General features: G+C 47.1%; 9 protein-coding genes across 9 annotated transcripts; 4 read left to right on the top strand and 5 right to left on the bottom strand.

Annotated features, from left to right (window-relative positions):
* Nucleotides 1-1,363: 1,363 nt before the first annotated feature.
* On the bottom strand, nucleotides 1,364-1,758 carry BDV27DRAFT_82053 (uncharacterized protein). The gene has a single exon (XM_032077692.1). The coding sequence runs from the start codon at nucleotides 1,703-1,705 to the stop codon at nucleotides 1,415-1,417; it is 291 nt and encodes a 96-aa protein (XP_031920749.1). The 5' UTR covers nucleotides 1,706-1,758; the 3' UTR covers nucleotides 1,364-1,414.
* A 1,557-nt stretch (nucleotides 1,759-3,315) lies between these two features.
* On the top strand, nucleotides 3,316-4,826 carry BDV27DRAFT_138931 (uncharacterized protein). Its single transcript, XM_032069345.1, has one exon. The coding sequence runs from the start codon at nucleotides 3,507-3,509 to the stop codon at nucleotides 4,272-4,274; it is 768 nt and encodes a 255-aa protein (XP_031920748.1). The 5' UTR covers nucleotides 3,316-3,506; the 3' UTR covers nucleotides 4,275-4,826.
* rpn8 (proteasome regulatory particle lid subunit RPN8) lies at nucleotides 4,486-6,794 on the bottom strand. The gene is made up of 3 exons (XM_032077691.1): nucleotides 5,935-6,794; nucleotides 5,585-5,856; nucleotides 4,486-5,495 (listed from the first exon to the last, which is right to left on the bottom strand). Exons 1-3 carry the CDS (start codon nucleotides 6,116-6,118, stop codon nucleotides 4,884-4,886), a joined length of 1,068 nt encoding a protein of 355 aa, XP_031920747.1. The 5' UTR covers nucleotides 6,119-6,794; the 3' UTR covers nucleotides 4,486-4,883.
* On the top strand, nucleotides 6,615-8,083 carry adk1 (adenylate kinase ADK1). The gene is made up of 4 exons (XM_032077690.1): nucleotides 6,615-6,966; nucleotides 7,043-7,095; nucleotides 7,167-7,321; nucleotides 7,417-8,083. Exons 1-4 carry the CDS (start codon nucleotides 6,807-6,809, stop codon nucleotides 7,826-7,828), a joined length of 780 nt encoding a protein of 259 aa, XP_031920746.1. The 5' UTR covers nucleotides 6,615-6,806; the 3' UTR covers nucleotides 7,829-8,083.
* Nucleotides 8,084-8,098: 15 nt separating this feature from the next.
* On the bottom strand, nucleotides 8,099-9,776 carry BDV27DRAFT_138921 (Gfo/Idh/MocA family protein). The gene is made up of 4 exons (XM_032069344.1): nucleotides 9,588-9,776; nucleotides 9,502-9,522; nucleotides 8,884-9,414; nucleotides 8,099-8,769 (listed from the first exon to the last, which is right to left on the bottom strand). Exons 1-4 carry the CDS (start codon nucleotides 9,619-9,621, stop codon nucleotides 8,201-8,203), a joined length of 1,155 nt encoding a protein of 384 aa, XP_031920745.1. The 5' UTR covers nucleotides 9,622-9,776; the 3' UTR covers nucleotides 8,099-8,200.
* A 393-nt stretch (nucleotides 9,777-10,169) lies between these two features.
* Nucleotides 10,170-12,870, bottom strand: BDV27DRAFT_81989 (putative mRNA cleavage factor complex component Pcf11). Its single transcript, XM_032077689.1, has 6 exons — nucleotides 12,346-12,870; nucleotides 11,785-12,237; nucleotides 10,999-11,717; nucleotides 10,752-10,947; nucleotides 10,325-10,693; nucleotides 10,170-10,264 (listed from the first exon to the last, which is right to left on the bottom strand). Exons 1-6 carry the CDS (start codon nucleotides 12,511-12,513, stop codon nucleotides 10,214-10,216), a joined length of 1,956 nt encoding a protein of 651 aa, XP_031920744.1. The 5' UTR covers nucleotides 12,514-12,870; the 3' UTR covers nucleotides 10,170-10,213.
* Nucleotides 12,871-13,440: 570 nt separating this feature from the next.
* Nucleotides 13,441-14,566, top strand: BDV27DRAFT_138919 (uncharacterized protein). The gene is made up of 4 exons (XM_032069343.1): nucleotides 13,441-13,773; nucleotides 13,836-13,860; nucleotides 13,938-13,947; nucleotides 14,008-14,566. Exons 1-4 carry the CDS (start codon nucleotides 13,645-13,647, stop codon nucleotides 14,111-14,113), a joined length of 270 nt encoding a protein of 89 aa, XP_031920743.1. The 5' UTR covers nucleotides 13,441-13,644; the 3' UTR covers nucleotides 14,114-14,566.
* An 84-nt stretch (nucleotides 14,567-14,650) lies between these two features.
* Nucleotides 14,651-17,813, top strand: BDV27DRAFT_81944 (putative microtubule binding protein HOOK3). Its single transcript, XM_032077688.1, has 7 exons — nucleotides 14,651-16,201; nucleotides 16,253-16,313; nucleotides 16,370-16,446; nucleotides 16,496-16,608; nucleotides 16,668-17,062; nucleotides 17,132-17,227; nucleotides 17,345-17,813. Exons 1-7 carry the CDS (start codon nucleotides 14,823-14,825, stop codon nucleotides 17,531-17,533), a joined length of 2,310 nt encoding a protein of 769 aa, XP_031920742.1. The 5' UTR covers nucleotides 14,651-14,822; the 3' UTR covers nucleotides 17,534-17,813.
* Nucleotide 17,814: 1 nt separating this feature from the next.
* hem13 (coproporphyrinogen oxidase) lies at nucleotides 17,815-19,435 on the bottom strand. Its single transcript, XM_032077687.1, has 2 exons — nucleotides 19,109-19,435; nucleotides 17,815-19,041 (listed from the first exon to the last, which is right to left on the bottom strand). The coding sequence occupies exons 1-2, from the start codon at nucleotides 19,316-19,318 to the stop codon at nucleotides 17,938-17,940; spliced, it is 1,314 nt and encodes a 437-aa protein (XP_031920741.1). The 5' UTR covers nucleotides 19,319-19,435; the 3' UTR covers nucleotides 17,815-17,937.
* Between the last annotated feature and the right edge of the window lie 156 nt (nucleotides 19,436-19,591).

The following is a 19,591-nucleotide window of genomic DNA, read 5'->3' as shown; positions in this document are numbered from 1 at the left end:
AAAAAAAAAAAAAAAAAAGCGGCGAGTATCGGTTCGGATTTTCAAATTGGGGGAACAGACAAACATAACTGGCTCCAACGTGGTGGATTCGGACAGGGATGCTACTGCTTGAGCTATTCCCGGCACGCAATGATCGTCAACAAAAATGTCCGACAGCCCCACATATTTTTTTTTCCCTTTCCCTTTCCTCTTTTCCTTCGCTTTTGCTTTTCTCTCTTTACCCACTAGTATCGGATGCAGTTGTGACAGAGAGAGAGTGTGTGTGTGTGAATAGTACTATCTTTTGCTTCATTTTTTTTTCTCTTCCCATTCTTTCCTCTGCTTCCTCTTTTTTTTTGTCTTTTTTTTTTTTTGCCTTTGAAACTTGGGATTTGGTTTGCTTATGAAGAACAAGTAGTTTTAGGTAGGACTACTCTGTAGAAGTACCTCGTACAGATAAGATACCAAGTGTCTTCTGTGCACTTCCCATTTTCAACTACCGAACCATTTCGATCACAAGGACCCATCACCAATATGTGATTGTGTCCTCTTTATGATGATCGTCGTTGTTACTATAATAATCAGCAACGTTCTCTACTGAGTAGTAAGTAGTAAGTACGCCATCAACTGGCCCCAGCCTACCAATTCCACTCAGTCATTCGCTTGTTGAGTCTCTACAAAGTAGTCAATCCTTAACTCATACAGAATCTGCGGATTAGCTTTGGACTGGCCAGTGGAGTTATAATACGTACTAAACAGAGACCAATACCGGAAATGGGCAATTTAAGAGGATGGATTCCTTGAAAATATGAAACGCACTGGATCGTCATTTGGTGGCAAAGCTGAAAGGTGTACTTGTTATGGGTGAAAACGGTTGACATTCGCCGCTGCCCAACAAAGGGTGGATCTGCGCATTAGCTAGGGCCTAGATTTGTTAAGAAGTGCGACACTTAAGGGAATTATGGGGGAAGGCAACGCCAGCTTTCGGTTTGGGGCCCATATCTTGAAGTTCCAACGATATGGTTGGCCCATGAGATGCGTGATGGAGCTCCGTGTGGGCTTGGATGGAGTTTCTGAGCGAGGAACTCAGCTGTCACCTTCCAGATATGGGACAATTTGGGGCGCTCATGAATCCGATTCTGGTCCGATTTGTTAACTACTGCCCTCGACTTTCTTGTTCTTCTTCTTATCGAATTCCATTCCCCTCCCCCCCCCCTGTGCCAGGCTCTTTGTCTGTATATGTGAGGTATCGATCAAGTGCCACCAATACAGTTCTCTGCATCGGTGATATATTTAATTCTCAACATGCTTATGAATCGAGTCGATCGCTCTAATATCATCGACTTGATACTTCCAAAATTAACAATTTAACTGTCTCAGTCTAAGAATGAACGTTACTGTGGTGAGCTGTTAACCTTAGGCTTTGAGCAAAGGTTTATTGACCTATTTCTTTTCTCTTCTTTGCTCCCGTTAAGAGAGTGCAGATGCACGGGTCCCCGAAGAAGGGCAAAATGATAAACAAGAATTCTCGAGATAGCCTGCTGTCAGCGTTGTTGTCGATGGATTTGACTTGGAATACGATAATACTAGTGGTGTGAGCTAACTGGTTAGATGAAAAGGATGGATGGACGCACCTCTCGACCAGTATGTACTTATGTACATACGTTGACCGCGAACCATAAACGACGCAGAGTATGAGGATATGACTTGCCAAGAATTGTTTCATTGGGGTATCTGCGTTAGAGGAACCCCTTCTTAGAAATTTTTAGTCTTCCAACCAATCCCATTTCATTCGGCCAGAAGGGACGGGCTGTTATTTGTCTCATCAAGTTCTCGACTGGGCGAAATCAGGCCATCGAAGCTAGCGGGAAAGGTATGATTGAATTACCGTAATTAATCTTACTGAGGGGTCAAAGTAGAGTAGGGATCCAGAGATCCACAGGTGATGACTCGAAGCGAAAGCCATGTTGTGGGGGGAAGCGCTTGACTTACGGAATAAATTATTCTGGTAAATTATGATTGTGTTTTCATGGTTGTACTAATGGCAATTACACAGTATCTTCATCCCGGGATGGATCTCTCGTTTCTCGTCTGGAAATCAGAGAGTTAACTGCAATAAATGGTACCCTAGAAGTCTCGGCAGAGGGCTAGGTCCAGACAAATCGATACGTGCGGTTTCAGATAGATGCCTGTACTTAAGTATACATCATCAGTTTCATTTCAACTCTTTGGGGCCGATTCATTCACAGGTAAAATCAGCTACACTCACTATTTGCCGGAATCTCCTTGAGACATAGGAGTAATTATAATATAAATCAATTCGTGTTTTTAAGTCATTCCTTACCCTGAATTACTTCACCTGCCTGGGATACAACCTGTACGACAGCGAATGAACCTGGAGGATTTAAGGACCTAGGCTTCCTTCGTTACCGCAATTCTATCTTATAGGTTATGTAATACCCCTACCATCTATGGATTAACTGCGGATTCGCTTCAATGAATCATCTTGCCCAGGCGAATCTTCTTGTTTATTTGCTGCTTCGGTAGACTTGCTAGAACTCACTGGACCGAGAACCGCCAATAAAATGATAATGAAACAGACTTTGTTACTGTTCCAGAATGAAGTTTCTAGGACTTGGAATTATCTCAAGGGAACCGCAATAAGCACCTAGTAGGGTGCTCTACAAGGCATAGACTGGAAATACTTCCACGCTGTCTCGTTTAAAATGTTTTACTACACATGATTCACTCATCCCGTATCTCCCAGGAAAGGATGCCCTCCCCTTCCATCCTGTCCATCAGTTCTAGCTTTACCAGAGCCCTATGAGAGACATGAAAACGCAATAATGAGCCTGACGGGAACCATCGAGGTCGAGAGAATTGATTACGAATATACAACCGGGCAGCAACTATTACTACATTTAGTCTCTAGTTTACTGGGGCCCCGGAACGAAGGTTCAAATCAAGATGACCTCTATGTTCGTAGCTATCGACGAGAAAGGTGAAGGGCGCATAAGTACACAGCTGCTAAGTATACAATACCCCCAAGCTATTAGAAAGGATTTCAGAGAGAAACGGATGGCAACGAAAACTAAGGACGCGGTGTCAAGGAAGGTTACTATTAAACACTCAGAACTCCAGCTATAGTCGATAAAGGCCCTTTTCAACGGGCAGCAGATGTTCATTCTCAAAAACTGAAGGCCGACGTTTCCATATGACAAGGCTGCACTGCACGGTAGGTTTACTTAGGATTTAAGGTTCCCTTGGCGGTTTTGGTATGCTGTTCTTTACTTTTTTTATGAGTTCAGTATCTTGAATTGGTTAGCTCAGTCCCGGTTTCTCTCTCTCTCTCTCTGTATATATTTCTTTTCATTCTTTTCTGCAGAGTTCCTAACTCCTAGCAGCCAATTACCACCATAGTATATTGTGACTCTTTCTGATAAAATTGATCTGAACCGGGATCCGGCATTCCTCTGGAACGAATAACCCACCGGCATTATCAGATCCTAACCAGTCGATCTAAGCGAATGGAGACCCTAAACCCTCCGGATAATGCTTTACCTTCAACTACACGCTTCATTGAGCATTTGATCTCGCAGCTCTCGGAACGTACCGCTAACCCAGAAGACGAGATCAACCCTGAAAGACAGCGTCCGTTCTCCGCCTTCTCAGCAGGCCATGCAGCAAACGTGAAACAACTAATGCTGACTCTCCACTGTTTTTTCCCCAATGAACTTCTACTTGCTCTGGATATACTGGACCGAGGCCTAGTTAGGCGCTTCATGAGGGAGGACTGTAGCATTCGGAGCCCCGACGCTTCCGAGCCAATAAGCCTCGGCGAGTCAAGACTGAATGGGAGGCGTCCTCCACTTGAAGACTTGTTCTTCGTTATTTCAATGTCTACGGCTACCAGTCCTTCACCTGGGGAGTCTCTGCCAGTATCTCTTCGTCCAAATGCAGACCAAAAAGGCTACGAAGTTCGACTACAAGCGTGGAATTGCACCTGCCCAACATTCACGTTTGCCGCATTCCGCGACCTAGGTCCAGGGGATGATCCTCCTAGTGGTGATATCTCGCAATCCCACCATGTGCCCGGCGTGCATTATTATTACCCTTTCGGCGGAAGCTTGACTCGGCGGTCAGTGAAGTGGTCGTATCCAGTATGCAAGCATCTCCTTGCTTGTGTATTGGCGGTGCGCTGTCCCGCAATCAGTGGGCCCTCTGCAGACGATCACGATCGAATCGTCGTCGGTGCACAGGAGCTGGGAGGTTGGTGTGCTGGTTGGGGCGGATGATCAGCTAGGTCGCATGCATCATAGCAATCCTCATGACATACTGGCTCACCGCCTATCCTCGGTCACAATCTCCAGTGTGACTGCGCTATATATTCACATCTTGTTCCGCGAGAGCCGTGTACATACCAGGGGGACATAGACTCTCCGAATAGCCTATATAGATGGTGTCCGGCAGATGAACGCAATGCTATGCCATGGAGTTATGGGATATTGGACAGCATAAAATTTGAGGTCGATCTCGTGCAGAGAGGACCTGGCCTGCTGCTCAGCCGTCTACGTATACAAACCGACCTCGAGCTCACTTTTGATGGCTGGGTCTGAAATAACGAAGAACTGAAAGCCCAAGATGTAAATACATATGCTAATAACTCTCTTGTCTCGGTCTCGTTGATTTGGGAGTGAAAGAGAAGGGGCGCGGGGGGTTTTGTGCCGAAACTCAGCTTTCAACAGTGTCATGAGTATTGGGAACCGGCACAAGGCCTCAAGTCAGATTCTTAAAAGTCGATTTGATGAAGCCTGATCAGAGTAGCGTTACAGCCCTCTACATTTCGATGTCGGACTAAGTAGCTTTAAATCGTATCACATTGACTCAATAGCCCGGCTAGTATTTTATTGACCCTTCTTCTTGTATTTTTCCTTGGATCCATCCAGCTCTTCCTTTTGCTCTCCATTCATGGCCCCGTTCGCCTTCTTCGCCTCCTTTTCGCCCCTAGCGGCATTGGTTTCCTGTTCCCTCTTCAGCTCATTTTCTTCTTGCTGTTGTCGATTCTGGATCTTGTTCTCGATCAAATCATGAAAGGCAGTGATGGCGCGGATCAAACTGCTCAGGTAGATAGCCATTAGTTGATCGTTGGTCTTTATACTCATGGCACGTGCCAGCTCGCTATTCTCTGACTGCTGTTCCGACCCGCTGAGGCGTGGTGTCACTGGTGGGGTCGATAGGTTGGGAAGGAGGTTGAAGACATCTTGAAGGTTGCCTAGTATGGCATGATTGACGGGTAGCTCATGGTCAAGCACTTTCTGCAGATACTGCCCAATGTCCCGCAGGCGTAGATGAAGGCCCTGCAGGGACTGCAGCTGCGACGTTATGCGAGTGGAGAGGGTACCGACAGCAACGTCCCTAATGTCTCGGAGAAGATGCTCAACACCGATCTCCTCCGCCTCTTCTGCTTCGATTATGGATGGGGTATGAACGAAGGTCTTGGAAGTGGTGGTGCCATCCTATAAATAGTAGTCATAGTAAGCAGATGACACAAGACCCCCCCAAAAAAAGAATGTTCACGCTCTAGGTTTTGTGCAAAGCTACTCACATCTTTGATTTCATCCACGGCAAAGTAGGCGTCTGTCGGCACGCCGACCTCCTTTGGTTGGACATCGACAATCACCAGCAGAGGATTGGGTGTGTATCGTTTGAATAGCTCATTAATTTCTAGGTCAGAGGCCCGTAGCTTCGGGCCCGAGTGATACCATCCAATGAGCTTTTCACGAGCGTTTATCTTCTTGAACATGTCTCTCATCGATTCGACAAAATTATGATCTAAGAACCACACTGAGGGATCTTTTTCATCCTCCTCAAAGGGGACTGAGGGTAAAAGTATTAGCAGGTATGGTATGACAAGTGGAACAGAGATAGTAACTAATAATCAACAGCGAAACGTACCCGCAAAGCTGTTTGATACTCGAACATTTTGACCCGAGTTCTCCCCCAGCAATACTCCCACCACACGTTTGCGAGTTCCCTTGGCCGAGCGACCATAATGATCTGCGACTGAGAGGAGCACTAACGGGGCGACCGTGACGGTTCGCGTGACGAGGGAAAGGGTGTCCGCCGTGGTGGCAGGCATGGCGGAATCAGAAGACACGGGAACTAGTTATTAAGTGGATGTGAGATGAGACAAAAGTCAGACGTATGCGTGATAGGGGTGAAAAGAAAAGAAAGCCTGGGAGAGCGAAAGTCCTGAGAGGGAAGAAGGAATGATGATGATTAGAGGAAGACTGATGATGACGGAGGTGAAGCTGAGTGAGCTCCGACCCTGCTTGAGCCACATCAATGAGGCTGATGAGCTACTAGTTATCCCTGTAGCCACACATTTGACCTTGTTGCCTAAGGCTTCCTACAGACACGTGTCTTCACAATACCCGCTATGACTTTTGAAACGGAGGGTCACAATTGACTAATTGCAATTTAAGCTTGGACTCAGGCTGGATATACATCAATACACATTGAACTTCAAATTTTCCGACGCGGTTTATTTCACCGATACCCTGGGAATGAAGAAATTCCGGTCAAACACCGCGAGTACGGCACTTGCCGGCGGATCTTCAAACCTCGGAGAAGCGGGTGCGATACTCCGCTCCGGTTGACCTCTTTTCATCCCCAACATACAGTCTCCGACCTTTCCATTTACCCGTCATTGCTCCCCATTCCATTCATAATCCCTATACTATTTCCCACACCGAGTCCGACTTAGGCCTCCCCGGAGAGCACTTCTACAATACTATCCCTTTTACTCTCCGATTTAATTTATCCCAATGGCTCCTATCACGGAAGAGGCCGTTTCCGGTCTTAAGGATATTATCGGCAAGCTCGAGGCTCGGGTTGAGGAATTGGAAAGCCGTCTAAGCAATGATTCTAAACCCAAGTCTGTTGCAGAACAGATGCGCATGGTTCTGATGGGTCCGCCTGGTGCAGGTATGCTCTATAAATTTTCTATTCCAGATATTATCGGGTTAAAATGCTTCGGAATTCTGACCCGCCCTTGAACTAGGCAAGGGCACCCAGGCACCTGCACTTAAGGACAAGTACTGTGTGTGCCACTTGGTAAGTAGCTGACTGATAGATTGATTGCTGGTATCTATCGAAAGGCTCTGAGACTTACATTTACTGAGTAGGCTACCGGAGATATGTTGCGGTCTCAGGTCGCCAAGAAGACTGAGCTGGGCAAAGAGGCCAAGAAGATCATGGATCAGGGTGGTCTAGTCAGTGATGAGATCATGGTCAATATGATTAAGAGCGAGCTGGACAACAACGCAGAGTGCAAGAACGGGTTCGTATAAGTGACAGAAAGAAAGAAAGAAAGAAAGAAAAAAAAAATGGCTTCGAACTTTTTCATCGACACATACTGACTACTTGTCTGCCCAGTTTCATCCTAGATGGCTTCCCTCGTACCGTTGCTCAGGCCGAGCGTTTGGATGATATGCTTGCTGTCCGTCAACAGAAACTCCAGCATGCCGTCGAGCTGCAGATCGATGATGCCTTGCTGGTAGCAAGAATCACTGGACGCCTAGTTCACCCGGCTTCTGGACGCTCCTACCATAAGGTGTTCAATCCTCCTAAAGAGGAGATGAAGGATGATATCACCGGCGAGCCTCTCATTCAGCGATCTGATGACAATGCTGAGACCCTTAAGAAGCGTCTTGGAACATACCATGCCCAAACCGCCCCTGTCGTGGATTATTATAAAAAGACTGGTATCTGGCGGGGAATTGATGCTAGCCAGGAACCGGGTCAAGTGTGGAAGAGCCTCCTCGGCGTTTTCCGGCAGAACAAATAAATGTAATGATTCTCTTTTCTTTCGCTGAGGGGTAAGCGTCCCTCCGTCGGGGAGGCCAACAAAAAGTGATAGGGTATAAAGTTTTAAAACGAATGGTCTGCCGCCTTATTTGGTCCTTCTGGGGAGGTTCCTTTTTGGTACATGGACCTTTTTGTATCCTTCGGATATTCGTACCTGGGCTGCTTTCGGCGGAGATTTGGTTTTATGTATAGTAGCTAATCTCGGAACCTAAAATATAAGTTGCTTTAGACGGTCCCTCTCTTTTTCTAATTTAACTCTAGTACGTTTTATTTATATAATCGTTAGTACTAAGGATATTTACACACTTCTGAACAAAGGCATGCTTGTTCTCCACACGATACAGACCGCCTCTTACAACCGTGTAGGGTAGACTATGGATTCAATGTTTTCAGGATAAACCAATCCACCCTGACGTCTGACCTCATCCATCACCTCCATAATGATGATGCTCTCCTCCCATGGCATGCCATCACTTTCAAGCTTACCATCCCGCAAGCACCGTGCGACCTCGTCCGCCTCCCAGTACATGCCCTTTCCGTCACCAGGGAATGAACATTCCACCTCTTTGACTTCCCCTTCACCCTTCGGGACAATCCGATACCGCTCCGGCCGGAACGCAGGGCCGTATACCTGGATCTCACCTTTGGTGCCCTGAATGCGGACAGAGGGCTGGACGGGCTTGTCGTCGGCATTGGTCGACACTCGGAGATGTGTCATAGCTACTGCCTGCGATTCACCTAGGTGAGGAAGGTTGGATGGAGTGCTGGTGGGGAAAGTAAGTAAAATGGAGGTTGCCTCATCAGCACCAGTGAGGTGGTAAAGGGACATATGTGATGAGATTCGTGAGGGTGCCTTGCGCGACTCGCGGGGAAGAGTGTGATACAGAGCCTGAAAGACCCAGGTCAAGGAGTAAATACCCACTGCAAGATGGAGTCAGTGTGGTAACAAGTCGCGATGTGCCGAAAATGACAAGAGCATTGAGCCCATCAAGTGAAGGGTAGATATATGCATACGATTAAGACAGGAAAACTTACAGTCAAGCAACGCCCCGCCAGCCAGATCCTTATTAACCATCCGATGTTCGATACCCCATTTTTCTTCCATGTCATCTCCGAAGCTATTATCCGCCAGCACACGCAGTACCTCACCAAGAGTGCCATTCTGAATTAATTCCCGGATCTGTACGCTAAGTGGGAAGTACCGAGTCCAGACGGCTTCCATTAAAAAGAGATTTTTCGTTTTCGCTGTCTCACAGAGAATCTTTGCCTGGGCGGCATTGACAGTGAAAGCTTTTTCACATAAAACATGCTTACCCGCCTCAAAAGCAAGCATGACGTTTTGGAAGTGGTGCGAGTGAGGCGTTGCAACGTATACGACGTCTACGTTTGGGTCGGCCACGAGGTCCCCATAGGACTCGTAGGCAGCGCAGGGAGCAGGAATGCCTGTATCCGAGATAAAATCCTCTGCACGGGACTTGGAGGAAGATGATGCAACTGCAACAACTGTGTGGGAGACATCAGATGCACCTCGGACATTAGGATCTCTCAAGAGGTCCCTTACGAAGACTGTTTTAATACATATTCTATTTAGCTGGGTGTTCTTTTTCTGTTTGGGGAAGGCGGGGATAGAAAAGTGATTGCCTGAGAACGTACCACTTGCAATCCAGCCGGTGGCTATAAAAGTTTCCAAAGGATGCCGTTAGTTATCATCGATTGCTGCTGTGCCAAGGTTCTCTTACCCATGATACCCCACCGAACGTTATGTGGAGCCATGATGCGAGGCGATGTATTATGCTGGATATATGTTATTGAGGAGTAGATGATGGGAAAATGATACCGAAGAGGGTGTATAGGTAGAGTATTCAGCAGTCGATCAGAACATTGGAGGAAAAAGGATGTAGTGGATTTATAATGGGGCGCAATGCAACTGTAGTACTGAGGAGGGTCTATAGCGGAGTAAAGAAACGAGTGCTCCACAATATTTCCGCCGTCATTTGCCCGCGGCCCCCTCACGGAACCTACAAAATACTGAGGAGAGTACAATACAGTACAGTAGAATACACTATCGGATGGGAAAGATGAACTATATTGATGAACTATGGTTCGACTTGGGGCTTCAAGTCTAGGCAGGTCCCAGTAAATGTTGGCTACTATGTATATATACAAAACACTCCAGTTGTTGGAGCACATGATAGTGAAGATAGATCCGCGACGCCGTACGGACTCTGTCCTAATGCAAAAGTAAGAAAAGAAAAGAAAAGGTGGGAAGGAAATTAGGGGTAAGGAAGATGGGCTCGAGGCACGGATTTCTGACTGGACTAAGTAGACAGTGCAAATTCTAGTCCTCTCGACCAGACGATATTCCTTACATTGGTTCCAACTTGACCCGGGCATTTTGGCCAGGGGAATCAGTTCCCTAGCGCACACTGTCAGTCTCTGGAGTCTTCGATTTTCTTTTCACTTCTAGCAAACTCACCTCAGCCTTGCGTTTGCCCAATACGGAGTCTGGAGTTCCAGTACGCCCTGATGGAGTACCTCGGCGTGCTGGCGTGGAACCGTCTTTGGTCACCTCTGCATAGCAACTAGCATGGTACACGCGATTCCCAACCTTGACGGCATCTTGCCATATCCAGTCTTGGACATCCTCCGACCATGTTGACTCGAATTTCTCCTGGCAAATAGGACAGGGAGTATTCCGTAGAGTGGCATCGTTTGGAGCACGTATCCATTGCTTCGGCGGCCCTTTCTTCGCGGAACCACCATCACTTCCATTTACAGCCTCACCGGATGTTTCTGTGTCTACAAGGCCTTCATCATCGCCCACCTCTCGGGATTTGATCCAATCCTACTGAGGGTCAGTCGAACAGCAACCCAAATCAGGTAAGTTTGAAGAGAAGACTCACCCGTTCGTCAACATACCAACTGCGGTTTTGAGCCCGCCTGGCCGCCTCTGCCATCCGCTGGTTGGTTCGGAAGTGCCAGTCTAGATGGCGCGCTTTCTTTCCTTTCCCATCCTCTGTTGCAGAAAATCGACGCCCACAAGTCCCACAACGATTGGGCTTTGACTCATAAAGAGTAGCTATGAAGGCGTTTCGTGGTCTGTCACTCACGTCAGAGGCGTCGGAATCATTAAACATAAGCATAACCTACATTTTGATAGACGCTGTGTTCATTTGGACATTAATTTGTACATTCGAAGTATCCGTCACTTGAGGCGTCGACACAGGAGGTGTAAATCGCACTTGGCCAGGCACAATGAAAGGAAAGACCGAAGCGAGGTTTGAGGAAGGGGTAGCGGACGTTGTTGGAGGTGCCGAAGCAGGGGGTAAAAGCCCCCGTGCTCTGAGCGCTGCAATGAGTGGGTTCTCCGGGGTCAAAGTAGTAGTTGGCTGCGATGCCACACTACTAGGTGCTTGTGGCAAGATATTCTGAGCCTGAGGAGGTGGCGTAGGCTGCTGGCGCGCAGCAGTAGTTTTGATAAGCTCAGCAAGTGTCCCGGGGTTTAGAAGCTGCTGAAGAGGCTGAGAAATAGCTTGCACAGGAGGCATTGCCATCGATGGTGTTGACACCGCTGGAATAGCAGGGGGTAGAGTCGAAGAAACTGAAATCGAGGGCTTTGGGGAAAGCGCAGAAACTTGATCGCGCACAAGCTTCAATTGCTCCTGAGTAAGTTCCTGGCGTTGCAAGATACCCTGGAGGTCTAGAAGAGCCTTTAGCCGTTGCTGTACAGAAGGGTCGAGGGGATTATTCGCGAAATCGTTTCGAGCAGTTGTAATTAAAGCCTCTATATCCCGATTCAAAGCTGAGAGGTCCACATCCTGCTGTTGCTGTTGCTGAAGTTGAGGTGTTGGAGTTGATCGCGGGTCTGCCTGTTGAATGTGTTAGACACTTCATTGCAATAATGATATGGCAACATTCAAAGTGATGACAGCTTACCGATGGAAACCCAGGGCCGGACCCATTCCTGCGATAAACCGTAGGCGGGGTTGAATTTGTGGATGGTGGATAACGAGTAGAACCCTGAGCTGTAGCGCTGTTACTTCCCCAGCCTGGGGGTGTCCCAACACGCCCACGAGTAAGGACTTCCTGTTGGCTCCTCGCCTGCTGCTGCTGCAGGGCGGCCGTCCTCGCCTTGATGAGCGCACTTTCGATGCCGCGAGTAACTTCCGGAGGAAAGACTGGTCTCGTATCTAGAGAACCGGGGACCGGCTCCTTCCATGTTTTGAGCATCTCGTCCAGTTTTCTGCGAGTTGGCGAGTCGACCAAGGTATAGGCATTCATGAATGTCTGGTACATATTGCGACCCAGAAAAAGCGTGTAGGGTGTCCCTACATTTTTGACAATTGAATCGACTACATACAAGGCGGGCAATTTCTGGGCCGGCGGCGTCTACAGAACAAAGATTAGAAGTTCATCCAGAAAGACTACTGCCGGCAGTGCGCCTTGCAAAATACAACACCAGCAAGTGTATAATCCGGGAAAGAGTATGTCACCTACTGTTCGAATGTGATTCTCCAATACTCGGGAGATGGCCATGGCATGCTCGGTGTTCTCCTTCGCTATGACCGTAAGATTGCTGATCTGGAATCTGTCGTTTGTTGTTAGATCTTCCAATGAGTTCTTGTAATCCTCAGCGACTTCGTCAGAGGCTAGTCCTGACGACATGATGACAAATACACAGGTGGATGCTGATCTCGAAGGGAGGTATAGAGGATGAGATGAGGCTGGGTGAAGCACTGTATAATTCACGAGTGTCAATTGGTCACACTCAATGCTATTATTCTCTTCTTTTTGGTTCTTCTGTTGCTTTTTCTTTTCTTCCTTTTCTTCCTTTGTCTCTCCACGTTCTTGTGTTTTGCACAGATCTTGATCAATCTCTCTGTCCCTCTCTTTCTCCCTGTTTTCTTCTGTTCTTCTGTTCTTCTTTCCTTTCTTGCTCCTCTTGAATGATTTTCCTTTTCTCTGTTTTTCTTCAAATTTATCGTATATAGGTTTCTTATTCTCCCCTCTGATTTCCGAGAATAACAGTCTCCTGAAAAAGCAAGAGATGGAAAGAGATGTCGAAACTTGTAGAATGCTTGCTAGCTATCTTCGTCAGGTTTGAGAGAACAACACGATGCAAGACCTCCGCCCAAAATCAGAATAAGAAAAGAACCCTCGAAGACCGCCCGAATCCCAGTTTTGTCTGTCAAGTCTACCTCATATGATCCCCTGCGCCGATTGACCCTTCCAGTAAGCAACGACTAGCAAAAGGACCCTGAACGGTATGTAGAAGCTGTGTAAGATTATCTGGATTACCAGAGCAAGACTCCAGGCAATGTCGCAGCTCAAGAAGACTGCCGCTCAACAAAAGTAGCCCGCGAATGCAAATTGAAAAACTTAAGGAATGAGGAATCCTAGAATATGCCCACCAAATAAAGGAACAAGAAGGGCATAAGAAATCATGAAAATCAAAGGTTCACACGAAGAGGGAGAACGAGGATAAAGACGAACAAGAGGGGGAGGAACAAGGGTAAGAATTGACGATTGGAACGGTTATCGGACGCCAATGAAGATTGTTTCGAGGAAAGGGACGCTAGTTAATTTGGGTTAACCAATCTGACCGCTGAGTCAGCTGCCATTTAATGACGCAGTTGCCGATTCAAGGTTCCATTGCAACAGGAAGGTGAATCAGTTTACCAAGTGCTAGTATTAGACAACTTTGTTCTGCTCAGATTCTTCCCCAAGCTTCCCTATCTATATTTGATCTTGTGCTCCAGGACATCCAGTCTCTTTACAGGGGGGTGCCGCATCAAGATGAAGTCATTTCCCATTCTGTTTCTCGGATGCTTGTCTGTGTCTTTGGCCAATCCAATTGTGGTCACTTATCCTAAAGACACCCCTCCATCTGTCCTAGAGAACGCAATGAAGTCGGTCATCGATGCCGTATGTTGTGGACCTTAACGGACTCTGTATTGACTTGGCATGCTGATTGTTTTCATTCCTAGGGTGGACGAATCACTCATAAGTTTCGTAAGTACCCATGAATCTCTCCCGATGAACGATTGATTATATGCGCATCAAGGACTAATGCGTTTCCTTGTGTCTAGAGTTAATCAAGTATTTCTTCCCTTCTCTTATCGCTCACTGTCAGCGGCAACTTCTAACGGCGTCTAAAAGTGGCTTCTCGGCTGACGCTCCCGAATCGGCGGTTCAGCAAATCTCAGTCCAATCTGCCAAGTACAATCCGACAATTGAGAATGACCTCCCAGTGTCTATACAGTAGTGATTAGAGCCACGGGGTTCGTAAAGAAGCTCTCCCCGCGTATCCCAACGGCCTGTGCTAGTCTCGGAACTACTTGTTCCCGTTGGACCCCAGGAGCCAATATGAGCAGGGCTAGCGCATAACGGGTATGGATTGGTTATGACCTTATGGAAAGTGTTGCGTTGGTATTTTAAATTATGTAGCCCTAGTAGCGCTTCGAAATTGCTATTGTTGTGCGTGTGATAGATGGTATTCGTACGAGTCGTGTTCTTACCATGGTCGATATTTATCCTGCCTTTCCGTGACCTATCTGTTACGAGAGAAAACAAATTGGGCGGAACCGTATGCGCTTCTTTTAACAATTGTCAGCGGTCAATAGTAGCGCGAGAGAGAAGTACTGCAGAGAAAATTAGAAAAAAGAAAGAAGAATTTGGCACGAGTTACTATTCATGTAGTAAAAGCGCCCCTCCCAAATCCCAAATCCCCGCGGCTTAGAAGTACTTAAATTATACTAAATAAATCTATTATGCGCGTAGCGTGGATCCCACTTGGAATCCCGCGAAACTGCGAAAGAACACCTTCAGGGTCTTTGCCGGTAATTCGTCAACCGATCTGCCCCTATTTGTTTCAGAAGAATGCAATTTCACGTACGATCTCATCGCCCATTGCTCTGAACTCTTGTCGTTTGACCCCTGAAGCATTCCCCAACACAACTGCCTCTTAGGCCAACATGGCTTCCGAACACACTATCACACAGGCCCTGTTGGAATGGATCAATAGTTTCGCCCTTGGCAAAACAATCCGAACGACCGATGAATTAACGGATGGGACTATCATTTGGGAAGTCTTACAAGATATCGACCCCCAATATTTCCTCGATGAGCTCCCGCAGCGCAATCCGTCGGACCACTGGCTGTCCAAACTACAGAACTTGAAACACATCCTCAAAACGCTGGTCAATTATATCCGCCAACAACCCGATGGGATCCCTTCTGGATTAGATCCGGCTCCAAATCTGGAAGTGGTCGCTGAAAAGAGTTCAATCAAGGAAACCAACAAACTCCTCAAGCTTATTTTAATCGCCGCTATCCGTTCTCCGAACGCGCCGTCATACGTGGAAACCCTCCAAACACTGAGCACTCCGACTCAGGAGTCACTGAAAGATATTTTTGAAGAAGCCGAGAATGGCCAACACGAGCCCCTTGACCCTGTGGACGAGATCAAAGAGGACTTGTCCAAACGGGAACATCCTGTCGATCTAGAGCTGCAATTCGAGGAACGAGTAGGGAAAGTGCTTGCTGAGAATGACCGTTTGACGCATGAGAAGAAGGAGCTCGAGAAGGCATTGGAAGACCTACATAACCGTTTGGCACGCCTTCAAGAAAACAACGATACTCTCCAGAGCCGCCTCGCGACAACAGAAGATCGACTAGGAAACCTGAAGTCCGGCAAAGGCGACCTTGGTTTCAATGCAAAAGCCTTGGAGTCTAAATCCCGCCAGCAGGAAGACATCATCGCATCCCAGGAGGCTCGGCTCGCCGCGGCTCAGGATGAAGTTGACAGCCTGCGAATGACAGTGGAGTCCTTGCGTGTGAAAAACGAACGGTTCCAGAGGCTGCAGGATGACTATGATGAGTTGAAAACAGAAAGAGACCAGCTCGCTCGGAAGGCTAATGCCGCAGAGAAATATCGGTCAAAGCTACAAGCCAGCCAGGACTTTGAAAAGGAAAACCAGACGCTCAAGAATCAGATTAAAGACCTCCAGCAGCAGTTGAAAGAGTCAGATTCGCAGCAAATATGGACGTCAGAACGTGATGTTGAGCTTGAAGAATATAGACGAGTCTTGCCACGAATCGAACAGGAATGCAGTGAAATGCAGAGTTTGAAAAAACAACTTGAATTCAATAACCACGCCTTGACAGAGCGACTTAGCAGTGCCGAGGAACAGCGTGAGAGAGATGATGCACTTATAAGTGAGCTACGGGAACGGATTCGAGAACTTGAAGGCTCCCCTGGGAGCCCAGCTCTTACACCAGGCAGCGAAATGCCAAAGCTGCAGGGCACACTACAAAAGGACTTCGAAGACATTGGCGTTAAGGAATCACAATTGTTAGGGATCTCTATCTTACCTTTCAAGTATGGGCTGACTCCGCGCTGTAGGAAAACCGAAAATGACGAGCTCAAGAAAGAGATTGAATCCTTGAAGGGGTCGTCAACCACTGTAATTTATGCCTCGGGACTAGTATACAGGGGTGGGATTCGCTGATACTGTTACAGGTCAATTCTCAGCATGAAGGCTTTTCCAATGCCTTCAGCGAAACCCTGCAGAGGGCCCGAGAAAATTCTACACAGGGGTATTTCAATCGCAGATTTCCTAGCTATTAGCGCTAACGGGATTTTCAGTGACGAATATTGGAAGCTGTATGATCAGTATATTTACGTACTCAAGAAACTTGCAGAAGTACAGGACTCTTTTGACAAATCTAGCAGAGCGCTTGCCGATGCGCAAGCAGCCGGTAAGGGTCTACCTCAACTTAGAAGAACTTTAATCGCATGTTTACTTACTATTTGACAGTTTTGCTTGCGAGCAAGGAGAAGCTAGTCATGATCAATGAGATCAAAGAGAATGATTTAGTGGAATCAACCAAACTGCGCGACGAATCGGATGAAATCAAACAGAAAATACATACTCTCCAAGCTGAACTTGACGCTAGTTTGGCCTTGGCCAGAGAAACATGTGCTGAACGGGATGAGCTGCGGACAATGCTTGACAACAGACAGGTTGAGATTGCTGAAAGTCGCGTGGAGGACCAAGAAACTATGGAGGAAATGAAAAAGTTACTAGCAGAGATCGCAGCACAGGAAAGTGGTGGTGCCTCTGAAGCTTCTCAGAAGTCTGGAATGGAACTCACGAAACAAGTCGTTGAACTTATTGAGCGGAACCTAGAGAGACTGGCACAACGTGCTGAGGTCAGTGGGACTCAACCCTAGAACACTATTATTACACGCCGAAACTTGGCACTGATACATGATTTACAGTATATCCACAACCAAAACGAACACATTAAGTTCCTCCAGGAGCGACTGAAACATTTCGAGGACGATGCGGATGAAAGCATACCAAAAGATCGCGAGGTAGGCGGACACGTCAATTTTTGTTCAATTCCACGTTGTTTCATGAATTGATAATTTTTGGGCCCCTCCCTTCACCCCGACTGCTTTACTTTTGCTAAATCGTCATGATATACACAGATCGAACTTCAGACGATAATCGACGCTCAGACGCGAGAGCTTGCTCTTATGAGCTCCGCCTGGTATGAGGTGCAAAGTCGACTGCAGAACAATAATGTTCCTGTTTCGAGGTACCGTCACGGTTCGAGTTTGGCCGATGCCCAGAAAGGCTGGTTGGCGAGGCAAAGGAGCTTAGTAGCTGGTCGTTAGGATGACCGGTACGTCCTAATTCGAAGACTGGCCCTTATAACATATACTCTTACAACTTGTCTTGTTTTATGCTTTGCGCTTCTTCTCTTTTATTTGTCTACAAATACGTCTCCCTTAGATTGCATTACCGTCGTTTATTACTTTAACTCCTGTTACTAGTGTTCGTTAAGACAACACAGACCATATGTTACGATAGAACATACCCTCTGTTTCGAAGAGGGCATGTTTATATGCCATTGGCCAGCCGTCTGGTTTTCAAATCCTGTGCAGATATACCAACAAGGATATAGATCAAAGAAAAGACACAGTTTCCAATTGACTTCTATAAACACATTTAATACTAAATTTTACAGATGAGGGGAAGGTTTTATCTAAAATTTTTGTTACATTAATAAGAGGGCGGCTTACACCCATTGCCTGGGATGTTTGAGAACATCCATTAATTCCTTTTCACGCTCCTTGTCCTCGCAGAGATTCTCTTCCTCCACAGAGGCCTCGGTCCGGGTTCCTGACACCGGATCCATATAGGCCCAGCTTGCGGTTCGAGGGAGACTCATCAATATGCTTTCGATACGAGCGTTGGGGGTGCGCAGGCCAAAGCTGGTGCCACGGTCATAAACCAGGTTGAATTCGACATAGCGCCCACGTCGAAGCTGCTGCCATTCTTTCTGAGCAGGTGTGAATGGCATATCCTTTCGGCGTTCAATGATAGGAACATAGGAAGGAAGGAAGGAAGCAAGACTATCGGAGACAAATGAGAATAGAGTTTCCTGAGAATTCTGTGATGAAGTGGCGGACGACCCCAAGAAACTGGCGTCAAGATCATCGAAAAAGATACCACCAACACCACGAGACTCTCGGCGATGCGGAAGGTAGAAATACTTATCGCACCAGGCCTTGAATCGAGGGTAATATGTTGCATCATGCCTATCGCAGGTGTCTTTGATGGTCTGGTGAAAATGCTTGACATCTTCGGGGAACAGGTAGGAAGGGGTTAAGTCTGTACCACCGCCGAACCACCAATTCTTATCTCCATTGATAGGGTCCTTAGGATCTGACGTCTCAAAGTAGCGGTAGTTCAGATGGACTGTTGGTGCCATGGGATTATGGGGGTGCAGAACCAGCGATAAGCCGGCAGCGAAAAATTCCAAAGATTCCACGTCTGCGCCGACAAATGACTTGTGATCTGCCCTCATTTTCTCAATAGCAGCCCGGGGCAATTCGCCATAGACAACCGATACATTGACACCTGCTTTCTCGAAAACATTGCCATCTTGGAGCACACAGGATATGCCGCCACCCCCATTGGGACGTGCCCAAGTATCCGTTTTGAACTGAGTACCATCAATCCTGCTTAACTCATCTATGATTTTATGTTGGTGTTCTTTGATCAATTTCTCCATTCGTAAACGCATTGGAGAGTTTTCGCTAATTGTTGCTTGTTTCTTCAACGCTGCATCGAGCTCCACGATCGACGGGGAATCGAGTTCTGTCACTTCACCTGTCATCTATATCATTTGTTAGACCGAAATTCACAATGAAAAGGTGCCGCTTGGCCTCGAAACATATATTTACCATGGAATATATCAGAGCTCCGATGAATGGGACGCCAATTGCCAACCGCAGGTATGGCCTCCACACGGTAAATGGTTTCGGTTCGCGGGATCGCTGTTCCGCTGAGTATCTGCGAAATGTAATCTGAAAGTTACAAGGTGTGCGTCTGGTCTGCGATGAGAAGTGGCAGAGTGACCTCCGAAGAGGCATATATGGCCGCGACATGGCCATGGTTTTATAAGATGGAACTGAAAATTGGCTGATATGTGGAAGGATCAGGTGGTACCGGAACAATATGAGTGGGTGCACGCTCTCTCAAATGGCTCCACCTATCTCAAGAAATATAGGTAGTTTAATCGTGAGGTTACCTTCTCTGGACCGGAACTGTATGGGACCACCCGTAGTCAAAATAGCCGTCTCTTAGGTCAGCAGACCCACCCGCCATTCGGCGTGTTGGTCTGCCTCACCTCAACGCAAATTCCCACTTCAACGCAAAATTTGAAG

Source organism: Aspergillus caelatus, assembly GCF_009193585.1.
Source record: "Aspergillus caelatus strain CBS 763.97 unplaced genomic scaffold BDV27scaffold_418, whole genome shotgun sequence".
Classification (NCBI taxonomy): Eukaryota; Fungi; Ascomycota; class Eurotiomycetes; order Eurotiales; family Aspergillaceae; genus Aspergillus; species Aspergillus caelatus.
Note: the sequence above shows the minus strand (reverse complement) of the source record. Positions and strands in the feature narration are given on the sequence as shown.

Bases quoted from the DNA above. Each gene is read 5' to 3' on its own strand.
- BDV27DRAFT_82053 (XM_032077692.1), bottom strand. From the start codon at position 1,705: ATGAAACAATTCTTGGCAAGTCATATCCTCATACTCTGCGTCGTTTAT.
- BDV27DRAFT_138931 (XM_032069345.1), top strand. From the start codon at position 3,507: ATGGAGACCCTAAACCCTCCGGATAATGCTTTACCTTCAACTACACGC.
- rpn8 (XM_032077691.1), bottom strand. From the start codon at position 6,118: ATGCCTGCCACCACGGCGGACACCCTTTCCCTCGTCACGCGAACCGTC. The intron at 5,857-5,934 runs GTACGTTTCGCT...TTTTACCCTCAG, and splicing joins AGTATCAAACAGCTTTGCGG to TCCCCTTTGAGGAGGATGAA. The intron at 5,496-5,584 runs GTGAGTAGCTTT...TACTATTTATAG, and splicing joins CCGTGGATGAAATCAAAGAT to GATGGCACCACCACTTCCAA.
- adk1 (XM_032077690.1), top strand. From the start codon at position 6,807: ATGGCTCCTATCACGGAAGAGGCCGTTTCCGGTCTTAAGGATATTATC. The intron at 7,096-7,166 runs GTAAGTAGCTGA...TTTACTGAGTAG, and splicing joins AGTACTGTGTGTGCCACTTG to GCTACCGGAGATATGTTGCG. The intron at 7,322-7,416 runs GTTCGTATAAGT...TTGTCTGCCCAG, and splicing joins AACGCAGAGTGCAAGAACGG to TTTCATCCTAGATGGCTTCC.
- BDV27DRAFT_138921 (XM_032069344.1), bottom strand. From the start codon at position 9,621: ATGGCTCCACATAACGTTCGGTGGGGTATCATGG. The intron at 9,523-9,587 runs GTAAGAGAACCT...AAACTTTTATAG, and splicing joins CGTTCGGTGGGGTATCATGG to CCACCGGCTGGATTGCAAGT. The intron at 9,415-9,501 runs GTACGTTCTCAG...GTATTAAAACAG, and splicing joins CACCGGCTGGATTGCAAGTG to TCTTCGTAAGGGACCTCTTG.
- BDV27DRAFT_81989 (XM_032077689.1), bottom strand. From the start codon at position 12,513: ATGTCGTCAGGACTAGCCTCTGACGAAGTCGCTGAGGATTACAAGAAC. The intron at 10,694-10,751 runs GTGAGTCTTCTC...GACCCTCAGTAG, and splicing joins GTTGGTATGTTGACGAACGG to GATTGGATCAAATCCCGAGA. The intron at 10,265-10,324 runs GTGAGTTTGCTA...AGTGTGCGCTAG, and splicing joins TGGGCAAACGCAAGGCTGAG to GGAACTGATTCCCCTGGCCA.
- BDV27DRAFT_138919 (XM_032069343.1), top strand. From the start codon at position 13,645: ATGAAGTCATTTCCCATTCTGTTTCTCGGATGCTTGTCTGTGTCTTTG. The intron at 13,774-13,835 runs GTATGTTGTGGA...TTTCATTCCTAG, and splicing joins TGAAGTCGGTCATCGATGCC to GGTGGACGAATCACTCATAA.
- BDV27DRAFT_81944 (XM_032077688.1), top strand. From the start codon at position 14,823: ATGGCTTCCGAACACACTATCACACAGGCCCTGTTGGAATGGATCAAT. The intron at 16,202-16,252 runs GTTAGGGATCTC...TCCGCGCTGTAG, and splicing joins GGCGTTAAGGAATCACAATT to GAAAACCGAAAATGACGAGC. The intron at 17,228-17,344 runs GTAGGCGGACAC...TGATATACACAG, and splicing joins GCATACCAAAAGATCGCGAG to ATCGAACTTCAGACGATAAT.
- hem13 (XM_032077687.1), bottom strand. From the start codon at position 19,318: ATGGCCATGTCGCGGCCATATATGCCTCTTCGGAGGTCACTCTGCCAC. The intron at 19,042-19,108 runs GTAAATATATGT...CAAATGATATAG, and splicing joins GAGCTCTGATATATTCCATG to ATGACAGGTGAAGTGACAGA.